The 21,666-nt window shown below is 45.9% G+C and overlaps 1 protein-coding gene across 11 annotated transcripts in view; it reads right to left on the reverse strand.

The window, feature by feature from the left end:
* The window catches only part of ABLIM1 (actin binding LIM protein 1), a 315,505-nt gene that overhangs the window by 84,760 nt on the left and 209,079 nt on the right, over positions 1–21,666 (reverse strand). For 10 of the 11 annotated variants that reach the window (XM_033420977.2, XM_049697065.1, XM_033420975.2 and 7 more), the window contains 2 exons: positions 17,154–17,280; positions 15,515–15,608 (listed from right to left, as the gene is read on the reverse strand). In XM_033420977.2, the coding sequence (XP_033276868.1) occupies positions 15,515–15,608; positions 17,154–17,280 (221 nt within the window). Of the gene's footprint in view, positions 1–1,338; positions 1,512–15,514; positions 15,609–17,153; positions 17,281–21,666 lie in introns of those variants that run through there. The other variant, XM_033420980.2, reaches the window with a different exon arrangement.

The following is a 21,666-nucleotide window of genomic DNA, read 5'->3' on the forward strand; positions in this document are numbered from 1 at the left end:
AAGTAATTTATATCGGGCTTCCCTGGTGGCGCAGTGGTTGAGAGTCCGCCTGCCGATGCAGGGGACGCGGGTTCGTGCCCCAGTCTGGGAAGATCCCATATGCCGCGGAGCGGCTGGGCCCGTGAGCCATGGCCGCTGAGCCTGCGCGTCCAGAGCCTATGCTCCGCAACAGGAGAGGCCACAACAGTGAAAGGCCCGCGTACCACAAAAAAACAAACAAACAAACAAAAGTAATTTATATCAATGAGCTGTGGCAAATTCACCTTTTCTGTAAGTACATCATGACTCAACAAGCCTTTTGATCCATTATAGAATGGCAACAATATTTTAATTAGTTATTTTCACTTACTTGTCAGAACCTGTTTGGATAATCTAAATAACTTCACATCCTCTTAACATACCTCCTGAGACTGTCTCAGAGAAAACAGGCTCAATTTTCTTTTAAATCCCCAGTCCCAGTGAAGGGATAGATGGAGCTGCTATGGCAACCCCACACCTGCTGACTTTTAGGCTAGACTCACTTTTTTTTTTTAACCTTTCCCAAATCATAAATCTAGTTCTTTCATGGTTGAGATGCTTTTTCTTGTCTCATTCCTTCTTCAGTGCTAGCACAGCATGCTTTAAAATTTTTTCTCAAAGATAAACTTTGGAGCATGGTTTGATTAATAACTAGGTTTTCAGAAAACCTGTTTGCATTAGAAAGGCAAGAATCTCTAGATTTCTTACATTTCCTGCCCAAAGATGGTAAAGAGAGGGCACAGTCAGGCTCTTTCAACCTGTAGCTGTAAGACAATATGAATAATACACAAATGTTTTGCTTCCCCATATTCATTCATGGGAAACTTCTTAAAGGAAAAATCCTCACATCTATAGTAACAGATCAATTGAGTCAATTCCCCTCGCCCCTTTTACCACCAGACCCCCCAAATACGATTAAGTTCTTTCATCTCAAACATAAATTCCACAGAGCTTTACAACCACACACAAAACAAAACAAAACAATCTGGAAACCACACTCTCCTTTCAATCTTGAGGGTAGCAGTCTGAAAAAACACACTCTTTAAAAGGTCAATAAACTATTACTCTCAGTCAAATAACCTGCCTTTCCTGCTCTTTACTACTAGATGCATGGGAAAAAACCTCCGTAGTTCATCTGTATCATAAGAAAAGCAAAAAGTTTAAGTAAAATGTCCTTCAGGCCAAAGCAAGTGGCTTCTGTCGCCAGGATCCAGCATACCACATCTGGAGGACCCTGGGGGTCTCCAATGTCGCCAAGGAAGCGGGGAATTTCACGTCTGCTCTGCAAAGCCAAGGACACCTCCAGCAACGTCGCTTTACCTTAATCCAGGGCTCCTTTTCTTCTGCTTCGGTGCCTGGTTTTGCTGAGCAGGGAACTCTGGACTTCAAACTCACAACACGGCAAAGAGGCTCGTACACGCCAGACCCCAGCCCGACAGACCGGGGCTCCCCGCCCGCCTGGGGGACGCGAGCGGGCTCCTTTCTGAAGCAAGGCTAACGAAATGCACGTCTCTCCAGAGACACACACCGGAAAAAAGAACAGACTGGGGCAGGCGTTCCCACCCTCCCTCTCCCCACTGCATTTACTAGTTAAACACACCAGCAACCACTAACGGGCCAGTCCATGTTTCTGAAAAAGGAGGGGGGTATGTTTTCTTTTTTTTTTTTTAACTGCAGGTGGGGAAAGTACCATTTCTTCACATTCACCCACGCTTGTCTGAACCATTAATCTGACAGCGATTGTCCCCGGGGGCAGAGGCTTGCGTTGAAACCAGTGTCTTGTGCTTTTTAATTTCTTTCTTCGATTTGGGATGATGGAAAGGTACACGACTGAGCATAGAGATCAAATAGCCTCCTCTCCTAAGTCACTGCATTGGAGGCACACTTTATGGCATCCTTTCTGTAGGTGTAATAAAACACAGTGCAACTTGATTTTGGTTTCCACTCGTTGTTCAGAATTTTCATATTTCAGAATGTTTGTATTGAGATAAATGGGATTCCCCCCCAAACTTCACTTATGAAGCTTCCATGTTTCACACTGTTGGTACATTTTGTATTGCGTCCTTTTACTGCATTAAAAAAATTACTAGTTACCTACATTCCAGGCACTTTACACACCTTACCTCACTGTCCACTAAACTGTCCTGCAGAAACGCCAGATGAAGCCGCCACAGAAGGCAAAGCCACAGGCTCTGCGTATTTATGAACAGACGGAGCCGGAAACCTTCTACCGCGGTGCTAGCACAGCCCCTTTTCCGTAGCCCTCCCTTAGAACTAGGGCAAGATTCTGTTATGACTCCTGTCATTTTTAACAAGACTAAAGTGATTTAGGGAAATTTTTCATGGAGATTATTTGCTCGTAAAGATCAGCTAACACATAAAAAGACCTTTGTGTGTGTGTGTAATCTCTCTAGGTTGGTTTGGAAGCAATCCCAAACACTGCTGAAGAAATGTAAGGATTTTAGCAATAGAACAGTGCTTCTAAAATGAAGAGGAAGCTACTGGATTACACATTATAATAATTACAGGGGGTTAGCGAAACTTCTAGTGCATTATCCTTCCAAGGAGTCAAAAGCCCCCATGAATGTGCTTTCACCACACCCTTTTAGGGACCGTTTCTCTAAGTGTGATCTGTAGCCCCCTGGCCCTACCAGAATCACCCAGAGCAGGGTGGCATGTTAACATGCAGATTCCTGGCCCCAGCCTGGACCCCCTAGAATCTCTGGGTGAGGTCTGGTAATCTATACTTTAAATGAGATATCCAGGTGATCCTAGAACTTTGCCTCTTGTTTGGGACATTAGTAGGCAGTCCACTGTTTGTCAGAGGAGTGAAGGTGTCCCTCCTTACAAAGGAAAAAGGGAAATTCAACCATGCTCCCAGGCACAGGGTTAGAAGCACAGGAGCATAAGATCTGGGATCACTGCCCCCCAGACTTAATCAGCCTCTTCTACTCTCCCATATTTGGAGTTATCAGCTCCTCTTTCAGATTTTATTTCTATATTACCTCTATATCTTCTAGGATGGAGAGAAAGAGGATGGTTCATCTTTAAATTTGCCAAGCATATTTCCAAATGAAAAGAGCCCCAAATCACCACCAGACAGAGTCAAGAGTTTCAAGAAACCTGCCTAGTTGGGCAGCCCTTAGTGAGCAATAACGAGATGCCTTTCCTGTTGACCTGCCTTCTCTACATTCATGTGCATGTGATTATGGGAAAGAAAGTGAAGAATAAAGAATCAAAGGATGGGCTTAGGGATCTGTTTGAGGTGATGGAAATGTTCTAAAATTGGATTGGGATGATGGTTGCACAACTCTGTAAATTTACTAAGGATTCTTAAATCACACAGTTAACCAGGGTGAACTGTAAGGTATGTAAATAAAGATGTTACTAATCAAAGGGGCAGGTGGTTAGCATCTGTTCCAAAGGGACTCAGTCTATATCAAGGAGCTGATATTGGAGCTTTCACAGTCCGTAGAAGCTAAGAGGCCTCTTCATCATCATCCTAGATACTGAGAAACGCCCCATCTAGGCAAATGTGCTGGGCATTATACAGAACAATGAAACAGAAAGCACAAATCCTCCAGGAGTTTATACTTAACAGACCACACTCAGGTGGATGTGATAACAGACATTAACAGACAGGAAAAAGACACGTGGGCATGTATTTCCCACGTGAGGGAAAGGAACCAGTAATTAGTAAGTAGGGTGGTGAGGAATTTATGCCCAAAGAGTATGTGAAGGCCATGACAAAAATTCATAATGGGAAAAACAATCATTCGTCAACAAATCTTTATTCAGCAGCTGCTAGATGCCTTGTAAAAAGTATTGTAAAAGAAAATACTTGCTGGAACAATGATAGATCGAATTTATGTGCATGTGGATGTCTAAAGTTAAGCGATTTAAGAAAAGTTCAAAAGAAAGCATCAACGTGCTTTGTACGTGTTGATGACTATTAACTTGTGCATCTGAAATAATCACATATTTAACTACATCAGAGAGTAAGTCGGTGGGGGTGAGCCTGCCTCCTTCATTCAGATAGGAAGTTATGAGCTCATTCAAGGTACTGGGCTCTTACAAAATCTTTTTCTTCATTTATAAAGGAAGAAAATGGAAAAAACATTCTTGAAGCATCGTATGTCAGGCACTGTCCCAGATGACTCATTTATAATCCGATTTAAGCCTTTAAAAGGTAAAGATTAGCCATATTTTACAAATGAGGCTGCTGAGGTTCAGAGAGTTTAAGCAACTTGCTACCCATTGCTCAGCTCTAAGTGTAGGTACTATAATCAAATGCTGGTGTGTCTGGCTGTGTCAGTCCTTTCTACTAACCACTCCTCCCTCTCCCACCTTACCTAAGGCCACTTCAAGCTCCAAAATTCCTGATTCTGTCTATGTTTCCAAGATGCCTGCCTGCAGCTTTGAGTTTTGCTGCAGGGCCATGAAAATAGATGGTTTATAAACAGTTTTCATTTGCAAGGCCACTCCAAAGTGTCCTTTAGGGAAAGGGATTAACTGAAGCAGTTCATTTTCTCTGGGCTGGACGAGTACCAGCCCTGACCGTCACTCCTCCTGGCAAACTCTAGGCAGGTCCATCTGCTGGAATTGGCATTACATCCCTCACAAGGTGGGAAGCCATGAGGTGCAGGAAGCAAGCACGTTCAGGTGGAAAACAAAAGAGGAGGAAGCCTGTTCCTAGTAGGATAGGTAGCAGGGCAGCATCGCTGCCTGAGGCCAAGGGCACCAAATGCGCCCATCTCCCCTGGAGCAGTCATCATCTCCTGGGCCTCGTGGAAAATTTCACATCCTCACCTAGAGAAAGTTGTGCCCAGAATAGAAGTTGTCCTGGTGACCTGCGGATGGTGCCATGTTTCAACGTCTACCCCCAAGTTGAACACTTGCTACAAGGGGCTAAGTGGACAAAAACATAAGGCCAAAATACAGCCGAGGTAGCTCGGACACCACCTTTTGTTTCAGCTGTCAGGAACCCAGAAACTAGAGAAGATTTCTTGAGACCAAAGGGCTGCCCTAATGCCCACTGGAGGTACAGCCCAGATTTAAGGAGAAAGGCTGGATCTGGGTGTAGAGAGCCCTTTGCCTCTCTCACCATCCACCAGATGGGCAGATCCAAGAGGGTGGCAGGCGTTTTCTAATATGCATGACCTTTCAGATGGAGAAATGGATCCAGGTGAACCCACAAGAGCCAATTAACCTCATAATTAAATTAAAATTATGCTAGTCAGCAATGGAAAATATATTTTTCTTAATTTTTGAAGTTTACAACCTACTTACAAAAATGATTTGAAGTGGAAAACGCAATTAAACCAGTCAAATGAAAACCAAAGAAACAGACAAAGTTGGAAAAAAGTGACCTAAGACGTCAGTCACAAGGGCAAATGGAGACAAATTTCTCACTCTCATCTGCCTGTATCTACCCATTTCTCAAGATCCAAAGCTGACTTCTAAGAATTGACAAGAATCTCTTTTCAACCCCAGGGCATTTATTGTGTGTGCATCTCACTTGGCCCTCACACAACTGTGCAGCCCCAGTTATCTTTTGTGTACTGAGATACACTGTCAAAGACTGAACTCTTTTGCTGCTCCACCTGGAAATGGTCATGACAATTACCTTGAAATTCAGGGAAGGTCACCTCTGCAGGGCAGGTGAGGCACCTTGGAATCGATCCCTTAGAAGAAGGGGTATAATCGTCCCTTTTCGGGTTATAGTGGTGAAGGAGACGTGAACAGAGCCAGGGATGGGAGCACGTGGGGAACAGGAGGAAGGGAAAGGATGGACGCTTTGGGTCCATGAGAATGCAGACACATGAGCCTTCTGAGGCTCACATAGTGTTGGGTCCTGGAGAGGAGAAAGGACAACTCTGAGGGGTCATCACTTCCGTGCTCAGAACAGTGGCCAGACCAGAGACCCATCCCTTCACTGTACTTGCTGGTCACGTGTCTTCGCAGGCTGCCTCTCGGCTGTTGGGTCCTAGCTACTTCCAAAGTTCAATACCATCACTGAGAATCACCCTCGGACTGAAGATGCTGCAACAACTTTGGGTACTCATGAGCTCTGGGCGTCTCCGGGACACTACAGGGGGTGTAATTTTGGACTCGGACACCCTATTACTTTTAGAAATGCACGCCTCATCTATCTGAGAAGAAGTCCTAAGTCTCACACCTTCTTCTGTGGCCCCCAGTGCTGGGTCATAAGCACATGCTCAGTACTTCTTGCTAATTTCTCTGGAAGAGTCACATTACCCCACTTGGTTCAGCTGTCACCCCACTGCCACATTGCACCAGCAAGAAGCTAAGCTCTCTGAAGTAGAATAACACTGAAAAACAAAACATCTTTTTTAACTTAAAATACAAAGTCTTTTCAGAATGTCATTTCCAGAGAAGCCCTTCCGTTTGTGCTGGCAGAAATGGGTGCTTTTTAAAAATAAATATCGAATCTTGACTGCCTGTGAACAGTCTTCTGCTACCCTGGCAACACATTTCCTCTTATCATTAATGTAGGACAAAGTGGATAATTTTGGGTGAATCAGATAGATTTTCCTCCAATCATTTATCATGTCAATGTGCTTCTTATGCTCTACTGGGCCAATTCCTGATCTATTCATGATGGAGGGGACAAATATTAGCACTAAGTTATTCTTTGCAAATAAGACGTTGCAACCAACACCACTGAGATATAATCCACATGCCATAAAAGTCACCCTTCTAAAAAAAGCGTACCATTCAGTAGTTTTTAGTATATTCACAGACTTGTGCAACCATCACCACTATCTAATTCAAGAACATTTCATCACCCCCAAAAGAAACTCCATACCCGTTAACAGTCATTTCCCTCACCCCCACAGACACTGGAAACCACCAACAGACCTTCTGTGTCTACAGATTTGCCTATTGTAGGAACCACACAATACGTGGCCTTTTGTGACTAGCCTCTTTCACTTAGCGTAATATATTCAAGGTTCATCCATGCTGTAGCAGGTATCAGGGACTTACTCCTTTTTACAGCTGAATAATATTCCATTGTATGGATAGCCCACATCTCGCTTAACTCATATTTAAGATGACGCCATTTTTGCCGTTTATCGTTAAGCTGTATTTTAAATGGGGAAAGGTGACCGGTGTCCCTATATTGGAACTGCCTCCCAGGCTCTTCTTGACTCTCCACTGAGCTTTGGGGAGTCCTAGACCAGAGCTCGGTGAAGAAAGCATGCTCCCTCACTTGAGACGGCACCATCCATCCACAGTATTCTCCACGGGCCATGCCAGGTGCCCCTGTGGAGCCTCCAGCTGAGTAAAGGAGACAAGGGAGAATGAGGCATGACGGTGTGGAAATACAACAGACTCTAGGAGCAGGGTCCCTGACCTTCGGTGACATTTTACATGGGTAAAAAGGAAACCAAACAAGCAGCAAATGTTTACTGTCCTGAAAATAGATATAACAGGGCCACTAATGAGATACTTTCCCCATTTCACCAGGAATGGTAAATTTTGGTCCTTCTGTAAGTTATTTTGGGGGGCAAATCAATTACTTGTTTTCTGCAATGATTATTGCCAGATAGATCACGAAGCAGCATGTGTGTACATGTGTGTTCCTATCTTCTGAGGACTGAGAGACCTGGCTTCTAATTGGGTTCCGTTACCAATCAGCCCCCAGGTCTCTGGCCCTCAGCAGCCTCATCTGTAGGTGGAGGTCAGTAGTAACTGCTTTCATCACTTTACAGGCCTGTTGCGAGGATCAAATATTTATGAGATCATTTGTAAATGTTAAACATATACAAAAGCAGGCTATTGTGGTGGTTCACTGTCCACTGGGGCAGAGACCATCTCAACCAAGACTTCAGATATTACTTGATTCTTCTCCTTTCCCTCATCCTCAAATATATTTGGGTCCACAGTTAAGTGGAAGGAGGCATGAATTCCTGGGAGTGCAGTGAGAATGAGAAGAATGAAATTATTTTTCTGCACGAACACAGCTTATTAGTCTTGCTTGCATTTATATGACATACACAGAACAAGAAAGGGGGGACTTCACCATTCAGTCTGTCTTTGCAAATTACATCTTCAATGGTGACAGAAAGATTAGCTGCCATGCAAGTGCCCTGGGACAGCCTATGTTCCCTCTCACTAGGTAACAGTTTAGCCCAGAACAAGATCTACTCATTGCTTGTGGCTGTTACAGCAGAACATGCTTAAAATACCTACAGCAAAAGGAAGCAAGGGGACAAGGGCCTCTAATTTATAACATGAATTAGTTTCACAGGAACATCATAAACATTTGTCCTTGGGCTTTATGGAAAAGGAGTTGTAATCAAAAAGTAAAAACGAAACAAGGTAAAACAAAACAAAGCCATCGGTTTTAATCCCTCGGAGAATCAAGGGAAAGGATTTGCTGACTCATGTTGTGATTCCATTTCCTACACTGCAGGGGTAGAGCAGGAGGGGTCTAAAGCCAGTCTAGGTCCTGTCTTTTCATCCAAGGCTTCCAAGTTAATAGATAAAGACAGGACAGTGTTGCCATAGGTAATGAATGGAATGGCACTAAGGAGGCTGGAGGATTGGCCCTGGGCCACATTTGAGGGTCTCCCTCTTACATCACGAGGCATTCAAATTATAACAGACCCTGTCATACATTCTTCCCAGGAGAGCACAAGTGGCACAGTAAACACCCCACCACAGAAAGACGTGGGCTACCAGCCCTTCTGGAAAGACAGGAGGATTGATTTCCTGGGTGTGGCGACCTGAGGAAGGCCAGGGAAAGACTAGCAGCCCCGCCCTCCGCTGGGAGGAATGCAGACACACCACGGGCCTTTGTCTCTGGGGCCAGAGCACACAGGAGGCTGGGCACACAGCCGGCCAGGTGCCTGCTGAGGGCGGCACTGTCTGCAGAGCCAGCCAACCCTAAGAGCCCTGGTCTTTTTTGTTTGCTTGTTTCTTCAACTTTTATACTCATGTTATTATTTTTTTTACATCTTTATTGGAGTATAATTACTTTACAAATGGTGTGTTAGTTTCTGCTTTATAACAAAGTGAATCAGTTATACATATACATATGTTCCCACAACTCTTCCCTCTTGCGTCTCCCTCCCTCCCACCCTCCCTATCCCACCCCTGTAGGTGGTCACAAGGCACCGAGCTGATCTCCCTGTGCTATGCGGCTGCTTCCCTCTAGCTCTCTATTTTACGTTTGGTAGAGAGCCCTGGTCTTGAAGGAATCCGGGAGTGCTCTGTGAACACTGACCTCCCTGGGGGAAGGGAGTTGTGCAAGAGAACAGACTAAGAGAAGTCAAGTCCAGCCTTGGTCTGCAGATGGGACAGCCCAGGACAGGGAAGGGGGCCGACATGGGACGGGCCCTTTTCCTTTACCCTCCAGACTTCTGTGTCTAGTTTGACACTGGCTTTTTTTTTTTTTTTCTGTACTGCATTCATTTTGCAACTATTTTATTGTTGCTCTCTTTCTTGGGAAAGTTGGAAGGTAACAACCTGAACCCAGGAAAGGAAGTTTGTTGGAGTCAGAGATCTCCTGGGACCATCCACCAAAGATGGAAGGAAATTCACACCAAAGGGATGTCCCCAGCATGTACTGACATCTGTGACCTAAGTCTGAAGTCTCACATCATGTCCTTTACCACTAAGCTGCTAAAGCAGAAGGGAGCAGGGTAGGGGGAGGGAAGGGAAGTAAGTACCAGGAGCAGGAAGGCTGCTTCCGAGAAGAGTTTAGAGGTGGAGATGGAGATAGAAGGCTACTGGCAAACTCCAGTGTCTCACACGAATCTGCTTCTGGACTTCTTAGTTAGGAGGGAGGTTGTAAACATCTTCAGAACGCTCCTGAATTTCTAGGTTAATTAGCATAAGCTCTAAAATATGTGCCACTTATAGCAATATGTCTCTCAAAAACAAAACTGGGGCTTCCCTGATGGCGCAGTAGTTGAGAGTCTGCCTGCCGATGCAGGGGACACGGGTTCGTGCCCTGGTCCGGGAAGATCCCACATGCCGTGGAGCGGCTGGGCCCGTGAGCCATGGCTGCTGGGCCTGTGCATCCGGAGCCTGTGCTCCGCAACGGGAGAGGCCACAACAGTGAGAGGCCCGCGTACCGCAAAAAAAAAACCCCAAAAAACTGAAAGCAAGCTAATGACAAATAAAACTACAATCCGAGTGTAGGCCATATGCTGAGTGTTATAGGCCAGTTTCCAGAAAATCTCTCCAGAAAACAAAGAACTGCTGGCTCTGACCCCTTAGGTCTAAGACATGAGAATTACAGAACTCAGATCCTTAGAACCAAAGTAACTTTAGGAGTCAAGTGGTCCAAGTCTTGGATTTACATATATATTTTTAATGCTTGTATTTAAAGAAAAAACTGAGGCTCAAAGAAATTGAGTGAGTTGCCCAAGGTCACAAGCTGTGAGTTCCAGATCCAAGAGTAAATCCCTGATTTCCTGTCCCCTGGAGCCCTTTTCCTTAACACACATGAAGCTCTCCTCCCCACTCCCTCAAGCCAATGGAATGGGTAGTTTATGATATTAAGGAATAACGGAGAGAGAAGTTTAGAACAGGGTAGAGTTTCAGAGGTTACATGCCACTCCTTTTTACCTGTGAAATGAAGATAGTCTCAAAGAGGCTAAAGGATCTGTTCAAAATCACTCAGGAATCAGTGACGTAGCTGAGCCTGGAGCTTCTTGGTCATTGTCCGGGACCCTTCTCCTTCTCAAAGCTCCCTCCAGTGTCTGGAGGTATCTCAGGTAAAACCACACCCAGAGAAGTGGCCTTAGGACACCTCCGATGCTCAGCAAGGGTTCAATTAAAACCACACCAGATGGGCTTCCCTGGTGGCGCAGTGGTTGAGAGTCCGCCTGCCGATGCAGGGGACACGGGTTCGTGCCCCGGTCCGGGAGGATCCCACATGCCGCGGAGCGGCTGGGCCCGTGATGGCCGCTGAGCCTGCGCGTCCGGAGCCTGTGCTCCACAGCGGGAGAGGCCGCAGCAGTGAGAGGCCCGCGTACCGCAAAAAAAAAAAAAAAAAAACCACACCAGAGCTCCGGCCTTCACCAGGATGATACTTGCGTAATTTCCCAGGTTTACTGGACTGGTGCCCCCCACCAAAGATATATCCACATCAAATCTCTGGAACCTGTGAATGTTTGGAAAAAGGGTCTTTACAGATGTAATTAAGCTAAGGATCTTGAGAGGACGGAATCATCCTGAATGATCCAGGGGGACCTCAAATCCAATGACAAGTGACCTTCTAAAAGAAAGGCAGAGGGAGGTTTGACACAGAGAGGAGAGGACACAGAGGGGAAGGCTCTGTGGAGATGGAGACAGGGATGAGGGTTATGTAGCCACAGCCACTAGGAGCTGGAAGAGGCAGGGAAGGATCCTCCCCTAGCCTTTGGAGGGAGCACAGTCCCTGCCAGCACCTCAGTTTGGGACTTCTGGCCTCCAGAACTGTGAGACAATAAGTTTCTGCGGTTTTAAGCCACCACCGTTACAAAAGACACAGGGAACTAATGATACATTTATAGTCTCTATGGATAAAATCAATAAGAAACATAACCAAAAAAAATCAAAGATCACAGAATGGATAGGCAAACTGTGGTACATCCATACAATGGAATATTATTCAGCCTGAAAAAGGAAGGAAATACTGTCACATGCTGCAACACGGACGAATCTCGAGGACATTATACTAAGTGAAATAAGCCCATCGGTGGAAAACACAAATACGGTATGATTCCACCTATATGAGATACTCAGAGTAGTCAAATTCATAGAGACAGAAAGTAGAGTGGTCACCGCCAAGGACTGTGGGAGAGGGGAATGGGGAGTCACTGTTTAATAAGAACAGATTTCAAAGTCATAAAGTGTTATGGAGATGGATGGTGGTGACGGTTGCACAACGTTAGGAATCTATGTAATACTCTGAACTATACACTTAAAGATGGTTAAGATGGTACATTTTATGTTATGTGGATTTTACCATAATTTTAAAAACAGAAAAAAAAACACCAAACCCCAAAAAGCAAGGATTACAGTATTTACAACAAATCCAGAATCATCATGCTTTACCTACAGTGGGTCAGAGAATAAAAGGCAGAGGGAGGAGGGCAGAGTTTTGTGCTGGGAACCCAGCCAGGTTGACTCACGAGCTGTCACATGTCCGCTGCTCACTGTACAGGACATTTTTCTAGATCACACACCCATCTGAGGGGGATGGCACACCCACTGGGTGGGTCTTGAATCTGCCCGGAACCCCACTGCAACCTGCTCCCAGAAGCCCCACCTCTGCGGGTCTGTGTGGAAAGCGTCCCAGGCTTCGTCCTCATCAGTGGCCCTCATGGAGGCCTGAAGCCAATGGGGTGAGGGGCCCTCGCAGCCCCTGCAAACGCTGGAATACTCGGGTCTCCAGGGAGAAACCAGAGTAAGCAGATGTGTCTTCAAAACAGCAAGCTCTTGCATCTAGTTCTACTGTAGAGATTCCTTCCTACAGCTGTTGAACTAAATCTGAAGATGATCAACACCCCTCACCAGCCCTTCTGCCTCCCCAACTCTTTTGGGGGATCACAGTCCCACATCTGGCCTGAGGAGACAGCTGCTTCCATCCACGCTGTCTACAAATGTGGTGCTCAAGCTGGGGGGTGCGTTCACTGTCTTCCCGCCTCTCTTGCTATAGCTAAACACCTTGGAAATAAGTTCTGGTGTTTTAGTTATTTGTTTATTATTGAATTAGAATCGACATACAATATTTTATTAGTTTTAGTACAATATAGTGATTCGGTATTTTTACACATGGTTCGTCACAGTAAGTCTACATTCCATCTTGTTTTAAGATGAAATTTCCTAATTGTTCCCAACTCTACAGGTTTATTTCAGACCTGTGCAGCAGATCAAACTTGGGAAGCCAAGGAAATGCTGTAAGGCCCCACTCAGGGCTCCTCGCTCTGTGGAGGGACAAGGGGCATATTCAGAGGACAGGCGAGGACTACTGTACTTTGTGTCTTGGGATGAGACGGCTGGACTTTAAGCCACCCCCTGGATGGGTCACATGCATCTTCTCCAATAGCTTTCCTAGGGATGTGCATCACCCTGGGCCCCAAACCCAGCCTTGAAGTATCCTTGGGCTGCCAATAAAAGCCTTATTGGAAAGGCCATGAAAACTCCTCCTTGCCCCCCAGCTGTGTGTGTGTGGTGGTGGGCATCTACTTCTCAGTTGTCACTCCAGCTACTGCCACCACTGTTTGGTGTCCAAAGCTCTCCAAACTGGCCTCCCTGTCTCCACCATTTCTTTTTTTTTTTTTTTTTTTGCGGTGCGTGGGCCTCTCACTGCCGTGGCCTCTCCCGTTGCGGAGCACAGGCTCTGGACGCGCAGGTCCAGCGGCCATGGCTCACGGGCCCAGCCGCTCCGTGGCATGTGGGATTTTCCTGGACCGGGGCACGAACCCGTGTCCCCTGCATCGGCAGGCGGACTCCCAACCATTGCGCCACCAGGGAAGCCCTCCACCATTTCTTTTTAAAATTGAGGTGAAATTCACATAACATAAAATTAACCATTTTAAAGGGAACAATTCCGTGACGTTCAGGACATTCACAAGGTTGTGCAACACCATCTCTATCTAGTTCCAAGACACTTTCATCGCCCCAAGGGGGTACCAATAAGCAGACACTCCCCGTCCCCTGTCCCTACCCCCAACTCCGGGCAACCACCAATCTGCTTTCTCTCCCTATGGATCGATCTCCTCTGGATATTTCATCTAAATGGAAGCATACAGTGTGTGTGGTCTTTCATGACCGGCTTCTACCACTTGGCCTAATGTTTTCAAGGTTCATGCATGTTGTAGCCTGTGTCAGAACTCCTTCCTTTTAAAGGCTGAATGATATTCCATTGTCTATATATACTACATTGTGTTTATCCATCCATTCATGGACTCGTGGGCTGTTTTCCCTTCTGCCTGGTGGGAGCAGAGCTGCCGTGAACATGGGGGCACACGCATGCATTTGAGGACACCCACCTATTCTTCACACAACAGTCTGATCCAGCCACATGACACTCTAGCCACAATCACTTCAACGCTTTGCACCACTCTTAGGATAAAGCCAAACTCCTGAATGTGACTTTTGAGGTCCTCATGCTCGGGCCCCTCCCATTCCTCCAGCATCATCTCTCTCAGCTGTGCTCCTGCCCAAATGACTTTGTTTCTTGGGTATGCTGTGCTTGTGCTTGCCTCTGAGCCTCTGCCATTGCTGTTCCTTCTTCCTGAAACACCCTTCCCCTGAGTCAGAGGCAACCACTGTTCCTTCTTCCTGAAACACCCTTCCCCTGAGTCAGAGGCAACCGCTTAGACAACACACACTTCCTTATCTCCCAAATCCAATTAGCTGGACTAGATCTCAGCACAGAGCCAACGTCAGCCCCCCTCTGCACTTCACGGACAGGAAGGCATTGCAGAGCTTGCTGTGGGATTAGGAGGGCTGCCCCGAACTTGGTGAAATCCCACAGAAGCTGCCCAGTGACACCTGGGGGGACTCTCGGATTCAGTCCTGGGTCCCTGAAACATAGCCTGTTGGGAAGTTTGAATGAGGTGAAGTGGATTCAGTGCCCTGGTGTCTGCTGAAGCCATGTGACAAGTTGTTCAGCTACCTTCCAAGGACTCCACCAGGCATCCTGACTCAGTGCTCAGTGCACATTCTCCGCCCTGAGACGGGTGTGAGGCAATCTCTGCTTTTTCCATGGGAGTGTGTTAACACCCCACAGGCCTGTGAGAAGCCAGGCAGTGACTCTCTGACCTCTGACCTCATGTCCACAGGTGGCCCCAGCCCAGGAGGAGCTCGGCTCAGCCCAGAGGCAGAAGCTGGTGGGGCCGCTGCTGAGAAAGCAGGAACCAAGCTCCCTGGTGCGAGGCAGTCACACCTGAACTTGACAGGCTTCAGCTCAGCCTGGACCACAGGGCGTTCTGGGTCACACAGGATGTGGTTTTCTAAGGGTGGGGAAGTCTACGCCCTCACCTCTAATGACTCTTTCTTCTCTTAGCTTCAATTTGGAGCCTCTGCTCCGTGAGTCTGTACACTCCCACGTATACACACAAGAGCGCACACGTGTACACGCACACACGGACATGCGGGCACACATACGCACAGGTGTACCACCCACACACATGGCTCTAGCACGCTCTTCATTTCCTCTTTTCTAACTTCTAAACAAAAGAAGAGTTTAATATAACCTTTCCTACTACATAATTCCTAACAGACTCTTTTTCATTCTTTTTCTCCCTCAAATTCCCCATCCTTCCAATTTCCACACGAGCACTCAGTAGGCACTGCCTGAGAAGACAGTACCACACAGTAGTTCTCTAAGCGACTCGTCATCTACAACTACTCTTTCCTCCACATGTGAGAAAAAGATGGAAAAAAATGGAAAAAGAGGCCCCCGTGTATTTTCCAGGGCCTTGCGGAAGATGACGGTAGCTTCGAGGGAAGCCCATCTGTCACTTACCTCCAGGACCTTGCCAGTGATAAACTGGTGGCAGGCTTCACATTTCACCCCGAAGAGACCCTGGTAGTCCTTTTCGCAATATGGAGCGCCATCCCTGCAGGACAGAGAGCGTCAGCTCCCGAGAAGGCCGAGGGCAGGAAAGACACCCAGACCCCACTTCTCTCCGCCCTCCTGCACAGAACGGTAGCAGAAGCTGTTTCTCTCCCACCCAGCACTCACATGTCTGGAGACCTGGTCAGACAGGGTCAAAGCCCACAAAACCAAACGATCCAGAGAGAACGCTGAGGTTCTCCAAGCCGCGTGGAAGTAACAGCCAAATGGTTACGGCTGCTGATTCCTGGACTGTCTCAGACCTAACTAGTGAAAACCTGGAGTCGCTCTCTCTCGCAGCACCAGGCCAGATGGGCTTCAGCTGTGGTCCCAGGGTCCCTCTTCCTCGACCCCCACCAGCTCACTGACTCATATGCGTCCCAACAGCATGGAGATGCCATCCCCTTAGCCCTCAGGGGCCCTAGGGGTCCAGGGCCTCTCACTCAGCCTCCTGCAACCTCCTTCATTTCCCTCGGGACACAGTGAAGAATACCATGTTCTATGTGCCATCATATGGAAGAGTTAAAACGTGCCACTTCAGACAGCCCAGTTACCTAGCGCCTCACAGCCGTCAGTGTCAAAGGCCGAGCATTTCTCTCTTCTTACTTGGGCTGTGCATCAGAATCACCTGTGCAGTTTCTCCCTTTCTAATACTGGTGTTTGCTTCACCCCAGACCTGCGGAATTGGATGTCTAGGGGGTGGGGCCTGAGCTACTTCTTTTGTTTGTTTCACTATATTCAGGAGTTAAATTCATTAAAATTGTTTTGAATAGGTGCTGGTTGGAGACCATTTTTTAAAGTGGATGGGGGAAAATTTTCCCTCACTGCCAGTGGACCCTCCCCCCGCTCCATGCTCATTCTTCCCTCCTTAATTTTTTTTTTTTTTTTTTTGGCCTGGTTGCACGGCATGTGGAATCTTAATTGCCTGACCAGGGATCAAACCCCGCGCCCACTGCAGTGGAAGTGCGGAGTCTTAACCACTGGACCACGGAGGAAGTCCCTCCTCCTTAATTTGAAAGGTAACCACTGTAACTAGTTTTTGCAGGTTACATTAAACGAAAACAAAAACTTCACCGGCTCTATTATCTACACCAGCATCTGACTCTAATGAACCTATTCCCTGGTGGTCCTAATGGGCTCTGTGCCTAGACCCTGAGTGTTTTTTTTTTTGGGGGGGGGGGTGTCTACAAATATGTCTGAGACCTGGAAGGAGGGTAAAGGTTTACTAGTTCCAAATAGGAAAAAAAAAATTAGCAAAATTACTAAATGCTTAATTGGTTACAACATACAGCCTATCCTTATGTCAGCTTCATTAATTGTTACATTAGGCAATGATGAATATTTCATTAAACTTATAGTAGGCAACAACAGAAGAATAAAATTCTCTTCAAAAGTTTTATAGCAAAAAGTTCATATTGATTTTGGGATGTGAATGTCTTTCATTATGTCTGATGGGATGGGGTGGAGTCCCGGAGAGCAGGGCCTACAGAGGGGCCCAACACGGCCCCATCCCCGCTGAAAGGATCCACGCCCCAGGCCCCAGTCTTACTTGCTGATGTACTCCCCGGTGAGGACTTTGCCGCAGGACTTGCATTTAAAGCAACCCAAGTGCCACTGCTTTTCCAGGGCCAGGAGCGCCTGCCCATTCTTGATATCTCGTCCACAGCCAGCACAATCTGGAAAAAAAGCAGCCACCAGTGGTTACTCCACGTTTGTTTTGCTAAATCCAAGCATGCAGGCCTGCTCTGAACCCCAGTGTGCCCCCATCACACACTCAATAAATATTTACTCAAGCACAATTTCATTCCGCGTTCTCTCCCTGCACGAAACCTGCCCCAGCGGACTCGCAGGCCCCATCCTCACACAGGATGGGAACGTCATAAACCTCCGTGGGTCCAAGGGCATGGATGTCCTTCATCAGTTTATTTCCTTGGGGGTGATGTAACTACCCTCTGAGCTCCAGCTGGCCCAGAGAATATTTAATTATAGTGTCTTGGCTGTGATTTTAAGAAAGCTCTCATCGGCTTTTATTAATTGAGGGCACATGTGAGTAGCTAAGCATACCATGCTGGATGCCTCTCTAACACTATGTACGGGACTCTTGGAAGGCTGCCCGTTAAGTCTCATTTTTGTAAACAGGACTCTACTTCCTTATCAGCCTAAACCAGACTCTCGAACATTTGTGATCATCAATTCAATGGCTTTTAACTCCTTAGCCTTCAATTCTCCCTGACAGGCTCCTGGGAAGCAGATAGAGGAGAAAGTATTTCTTCATGGTAGCGAGTGTGGACCCTGCAATGAGACGACCTGGTTCTGAACTCCAGCTCATGTTGGCTAGCCACGTGACCCAGGCTGGTTCTCGCCTTTTCTAAGTCTTGGTTTCCTCCTATGAAAGCCAGGATGCTATTAGTGCCTGTCTCAAGTTCTCTGATGAGGAATCAATGAAATAAAGAACTTAGACCTCTATAAACATTTGCTATTATTACAATTGCCCTTATTCTGATTATTAAAAACATAGTCGTTAGGGAAATGGAATATTTAAGAGAACCCAGAAGAATGTACAGGCGTACCCCATTTTATCGTGTTTCACTTTATTGTGCTTCAAATATAATGCGAATTGAAGGTTTGTGGCAACCTTACCTCAATCAAGTCTACTGGCGCCATCTTTTCAAAAACATTTGCTCACTTTGTGTCTCTGTGTCATTTTCGTAATTCTCCCAATTTCCCAAATTTTTTCATTATTATTGTGTTTGTTATGGTGATCTGTGATCAGTGATCTTTGACATTCCTGCTAAGTCTCGCTGAAGGCTCAGATGATGGTTAGCATTTTTCAGCAATAAGGTACTTTCTAATTCAGGTATGTACATTGCTTTTTCACACATCATGTTTTGCACACTTAACAGACTACAGAATGATGTAAATATAACTTCCATATGCACTGGGGAACCAAAAAAAATTCATGTGACTCATTTTATTGCTGTATTTGCTTTATTGTGGTGGTCTAGAACTGATCCCGCCGAATAGGCAGTATCTCCAAGGTCTGCCTGTAAATTGGTACAACCTTTCTGTAAAGCAATTTCTGTAAAATCAACGTACCTGAGAAAGTGAAAGAAAGCACTGTTGGCACATTGCTCGTGATGTCCCCAACTGATCATAAAAAACACTCACGGAATAAAGAAATGTGCAGACAAGGCCTCTCGGTACACAAAATGATTACACATGCCCCTTTTGTGACCACATCTGTGACTGCTGCTCCTGTACTAAGAATGACATTTCTAGCCTAACTTGAATTCTCTCTCCTAGAAAAACTTCCCTAACAGTACCCAGCACAAGCCCAAATCCTATAAAAAGTTCCTCTAAATGTCATCCAGACATAACTCACAATTCTTCTCGTTTTCTCCCTTGCTGTGGTTTGCTAAGTACACTTGACTTTTTTTTTTATTGACTACAGGTGTGCTTCTGGTGACCTCTGGTCAGCAGGTATTTACATAACCTTTATATTCATCAATTTCATGTCTAAGATTTTATTCTACAAATAAACTTGCAAAAGAATGTGCATGTGAGTGTATGTCTATCCCCTGAAGAATATATATTCATCCTCTACCGCATTTTTGTAACAATAAAACTGAAAATAGCCTATGTGGACATTAATGAGAAACTGGTTACATTGATTACGGTATGGTCAATAATGGAATAGTACATACCATTGAAACGAAGGAGGTGGATTTGTGTGCTGACATGGAGAGATGTCCAAAATAGATGGAGTAAAAAAAAAGGAAGCTGTAAAACACTATGCATAACAGAAGCCCTTTTTTTTTTTTCTTTTTTTTTTGCGGTACGCGGGCCTCTCACTGTTGTGGCCTCTCCCATTGCGGAGCACAGGCTCCGGACGCACAGGCTCAGCAGCCATGGCTCACGGGCCCAGCCGCTCCGCGGCACGTGGGATCTTCCCGGACCGGGGCACGAACCCGTGTCCCCTGCATCGGCAGGTGGACTCTCAACCACTGCGCCACCAGGGAAGCCCCATAAGCTGATATTTTTTTATCAGGAGAATGTAAAAAATTGCTGAGCAAAATATTTATAAAGTTAAAAGTATATCTGCAATACAAGTTATGAACATTGCAGATTAGAATTTCTTTAAGTATAGCCCATTATAAGCTGAGTGTGTATTATACGGTCCCAAAGCGTTACATATTTTTTTAAGAGCTGGGGTTTATACGATTCCCAGCAATTCACCAAAAGTCTTTCAAAGGGGACCACTCATCTGGTAGTTTACTATAAAGATAAAAATGGAAGGCCATGATATTTGCTCATAAATACAATTTTTAAAGGTCAGGAGCACAGTATGCATTTAAGATGAATTGGCAGGTTTTAATCCAAGCGAACTGAATATTTTCTTCATTCTTCTGATTAGATTATGCCCACTAGGTGGCAATAAGGATTTAAAATAATACGGAAGATGCTGGTTAATAGAATTTTTAAAGCAGAAAATAAACTTTAGAGATGGGTTTTCAATTCTACAACTGAAGACAGTCAGGCTCAAGGAGGTCAGTGGAGCTGTTTGGTATCTCCCCTGCATAGCACTGGGGTTGAGGGAGATCAAGGGTGCGGGGACGGCGAGCGGGCTGGCTTTAGGATTAGGAAGACTTGGGCACTAACTCGGAAAAGTTATTCTCTCTGGCCCCTCATTTCTTCATCTGGGAAATGCTGACCCACTTCTCAGGTTCCTGCGAGGAAGAAGAGAAACTCTGCGTCGTGAAGTGCTTCGTATAACACTTAGAATGCTTGGTACCTGTTGGGCGCTCCACATGGGGAGCACCAAGGAAAGGGCGCTCCCCTTTCCTTGGTAGGGGCCGATGGGACTAGAAACCAGGTTTCTTGATTCTGTCTTGCTGTTTTTATAAGCACATTCATGCCCAGATACCTCAGAGCTCTGACAGCAGCTGAGACAATTTGAGTGCAATAATGACCTCTCTGATCATTCCGCACTGAGGGCTTTGGTGAACCAGGCATTGTGTGAGCGTTTTATAGACATGGCATATACTCTTCAGTAGTTGTTTTTCACAATCTTTATTATCCCTCACAGTCATGGAGTCAAAGTGCCTTGCAGTCTGGAAGCCTCTGACCTCACAGGTGGTGTCCTGAACCTCTCAGATCCTCCATGCCCTGTACTGTTCCACGGACGGCACACATTCTACAACTGATCTTGATTATGTTTCATGAAGAAGCATTCACTGAGTGTGACCACCTAGAGCCAGCCAGCTGGTGAAACTGGGCTGGAAGTAGAGGCTGGGAATGAGGCTCCTTCATCCCAAACCTTAAGACATAAATCAAGCAAATCAGCAAAGATGGCCTCCTGGAAAGTAGGATACTGGCCCAGCTGATTCCAGGTATTCCAGTGTATTCCACAGAGGTTACCCATTCGTTTCTCTCTGGACAAAACTTTACACTCTCCTTAAGCCTGATGTCATGCTGGGGAAAGTAGAAAAGATGCTGAGATAAAAAGATTTGTGCTGATGGTTTGTGTCTCCTATGCTCATTCCAACTAAGCTCTTTTATAAAGAACAAAATGTCCTCGTCTCTATCTTCATGTTTTTCAGCTGTTGAGAAAATTGTTTCCACATCACTGAAGCAGCTGCTGGTAAATATAGAAAGCTGGTGATTGGCACTGGAATTACTGCCAAAGTCACAAATAGGTGAATAGGGAGCAGCACCAAGGAAATCAAACCCTCTAGCAACTCGCTGGTCTTCTGTCGGGGATACACAACGACCAAATGTGAAAACAAAAGCAAACTACAACAGCCTTAAACACTCTGCCCCCAAGCCTTTCATTCTTGGCACCAGGAGCCAAGAGAAAAGCAGGGATTGGCTACTTATGTCCAAGTTAAACTAATATCCATGTACACACCTGGTTCCATATTTATATCATTTGGTTCAAAGTTAATGAATATCCTTGAGAATAGGGAGCCTGTCTGTCTCCTTTAACCTCTCTTTTTTGTTTTCTTTTTTGGCATAGGGCCATGGACACCTGGGCTTCTAAAGTACTTAAGTTGAAGAAGGTG

The sequence above is a fragment of the Orcinus orca genome, chromosome 14 (genome assembly GCF_937001465.1).
Source record: "Orcinus orca chromosome 14, mOrcOrc1.1, whole genome shotgun sequence".
Classification (NCBI taxonomy): domain Eukaryota; kingdom Metazoa; phylum Chordata; class Mammalia; order Artiodactyla; family Delphinidae; genus Orcinus; species Orcinus orca.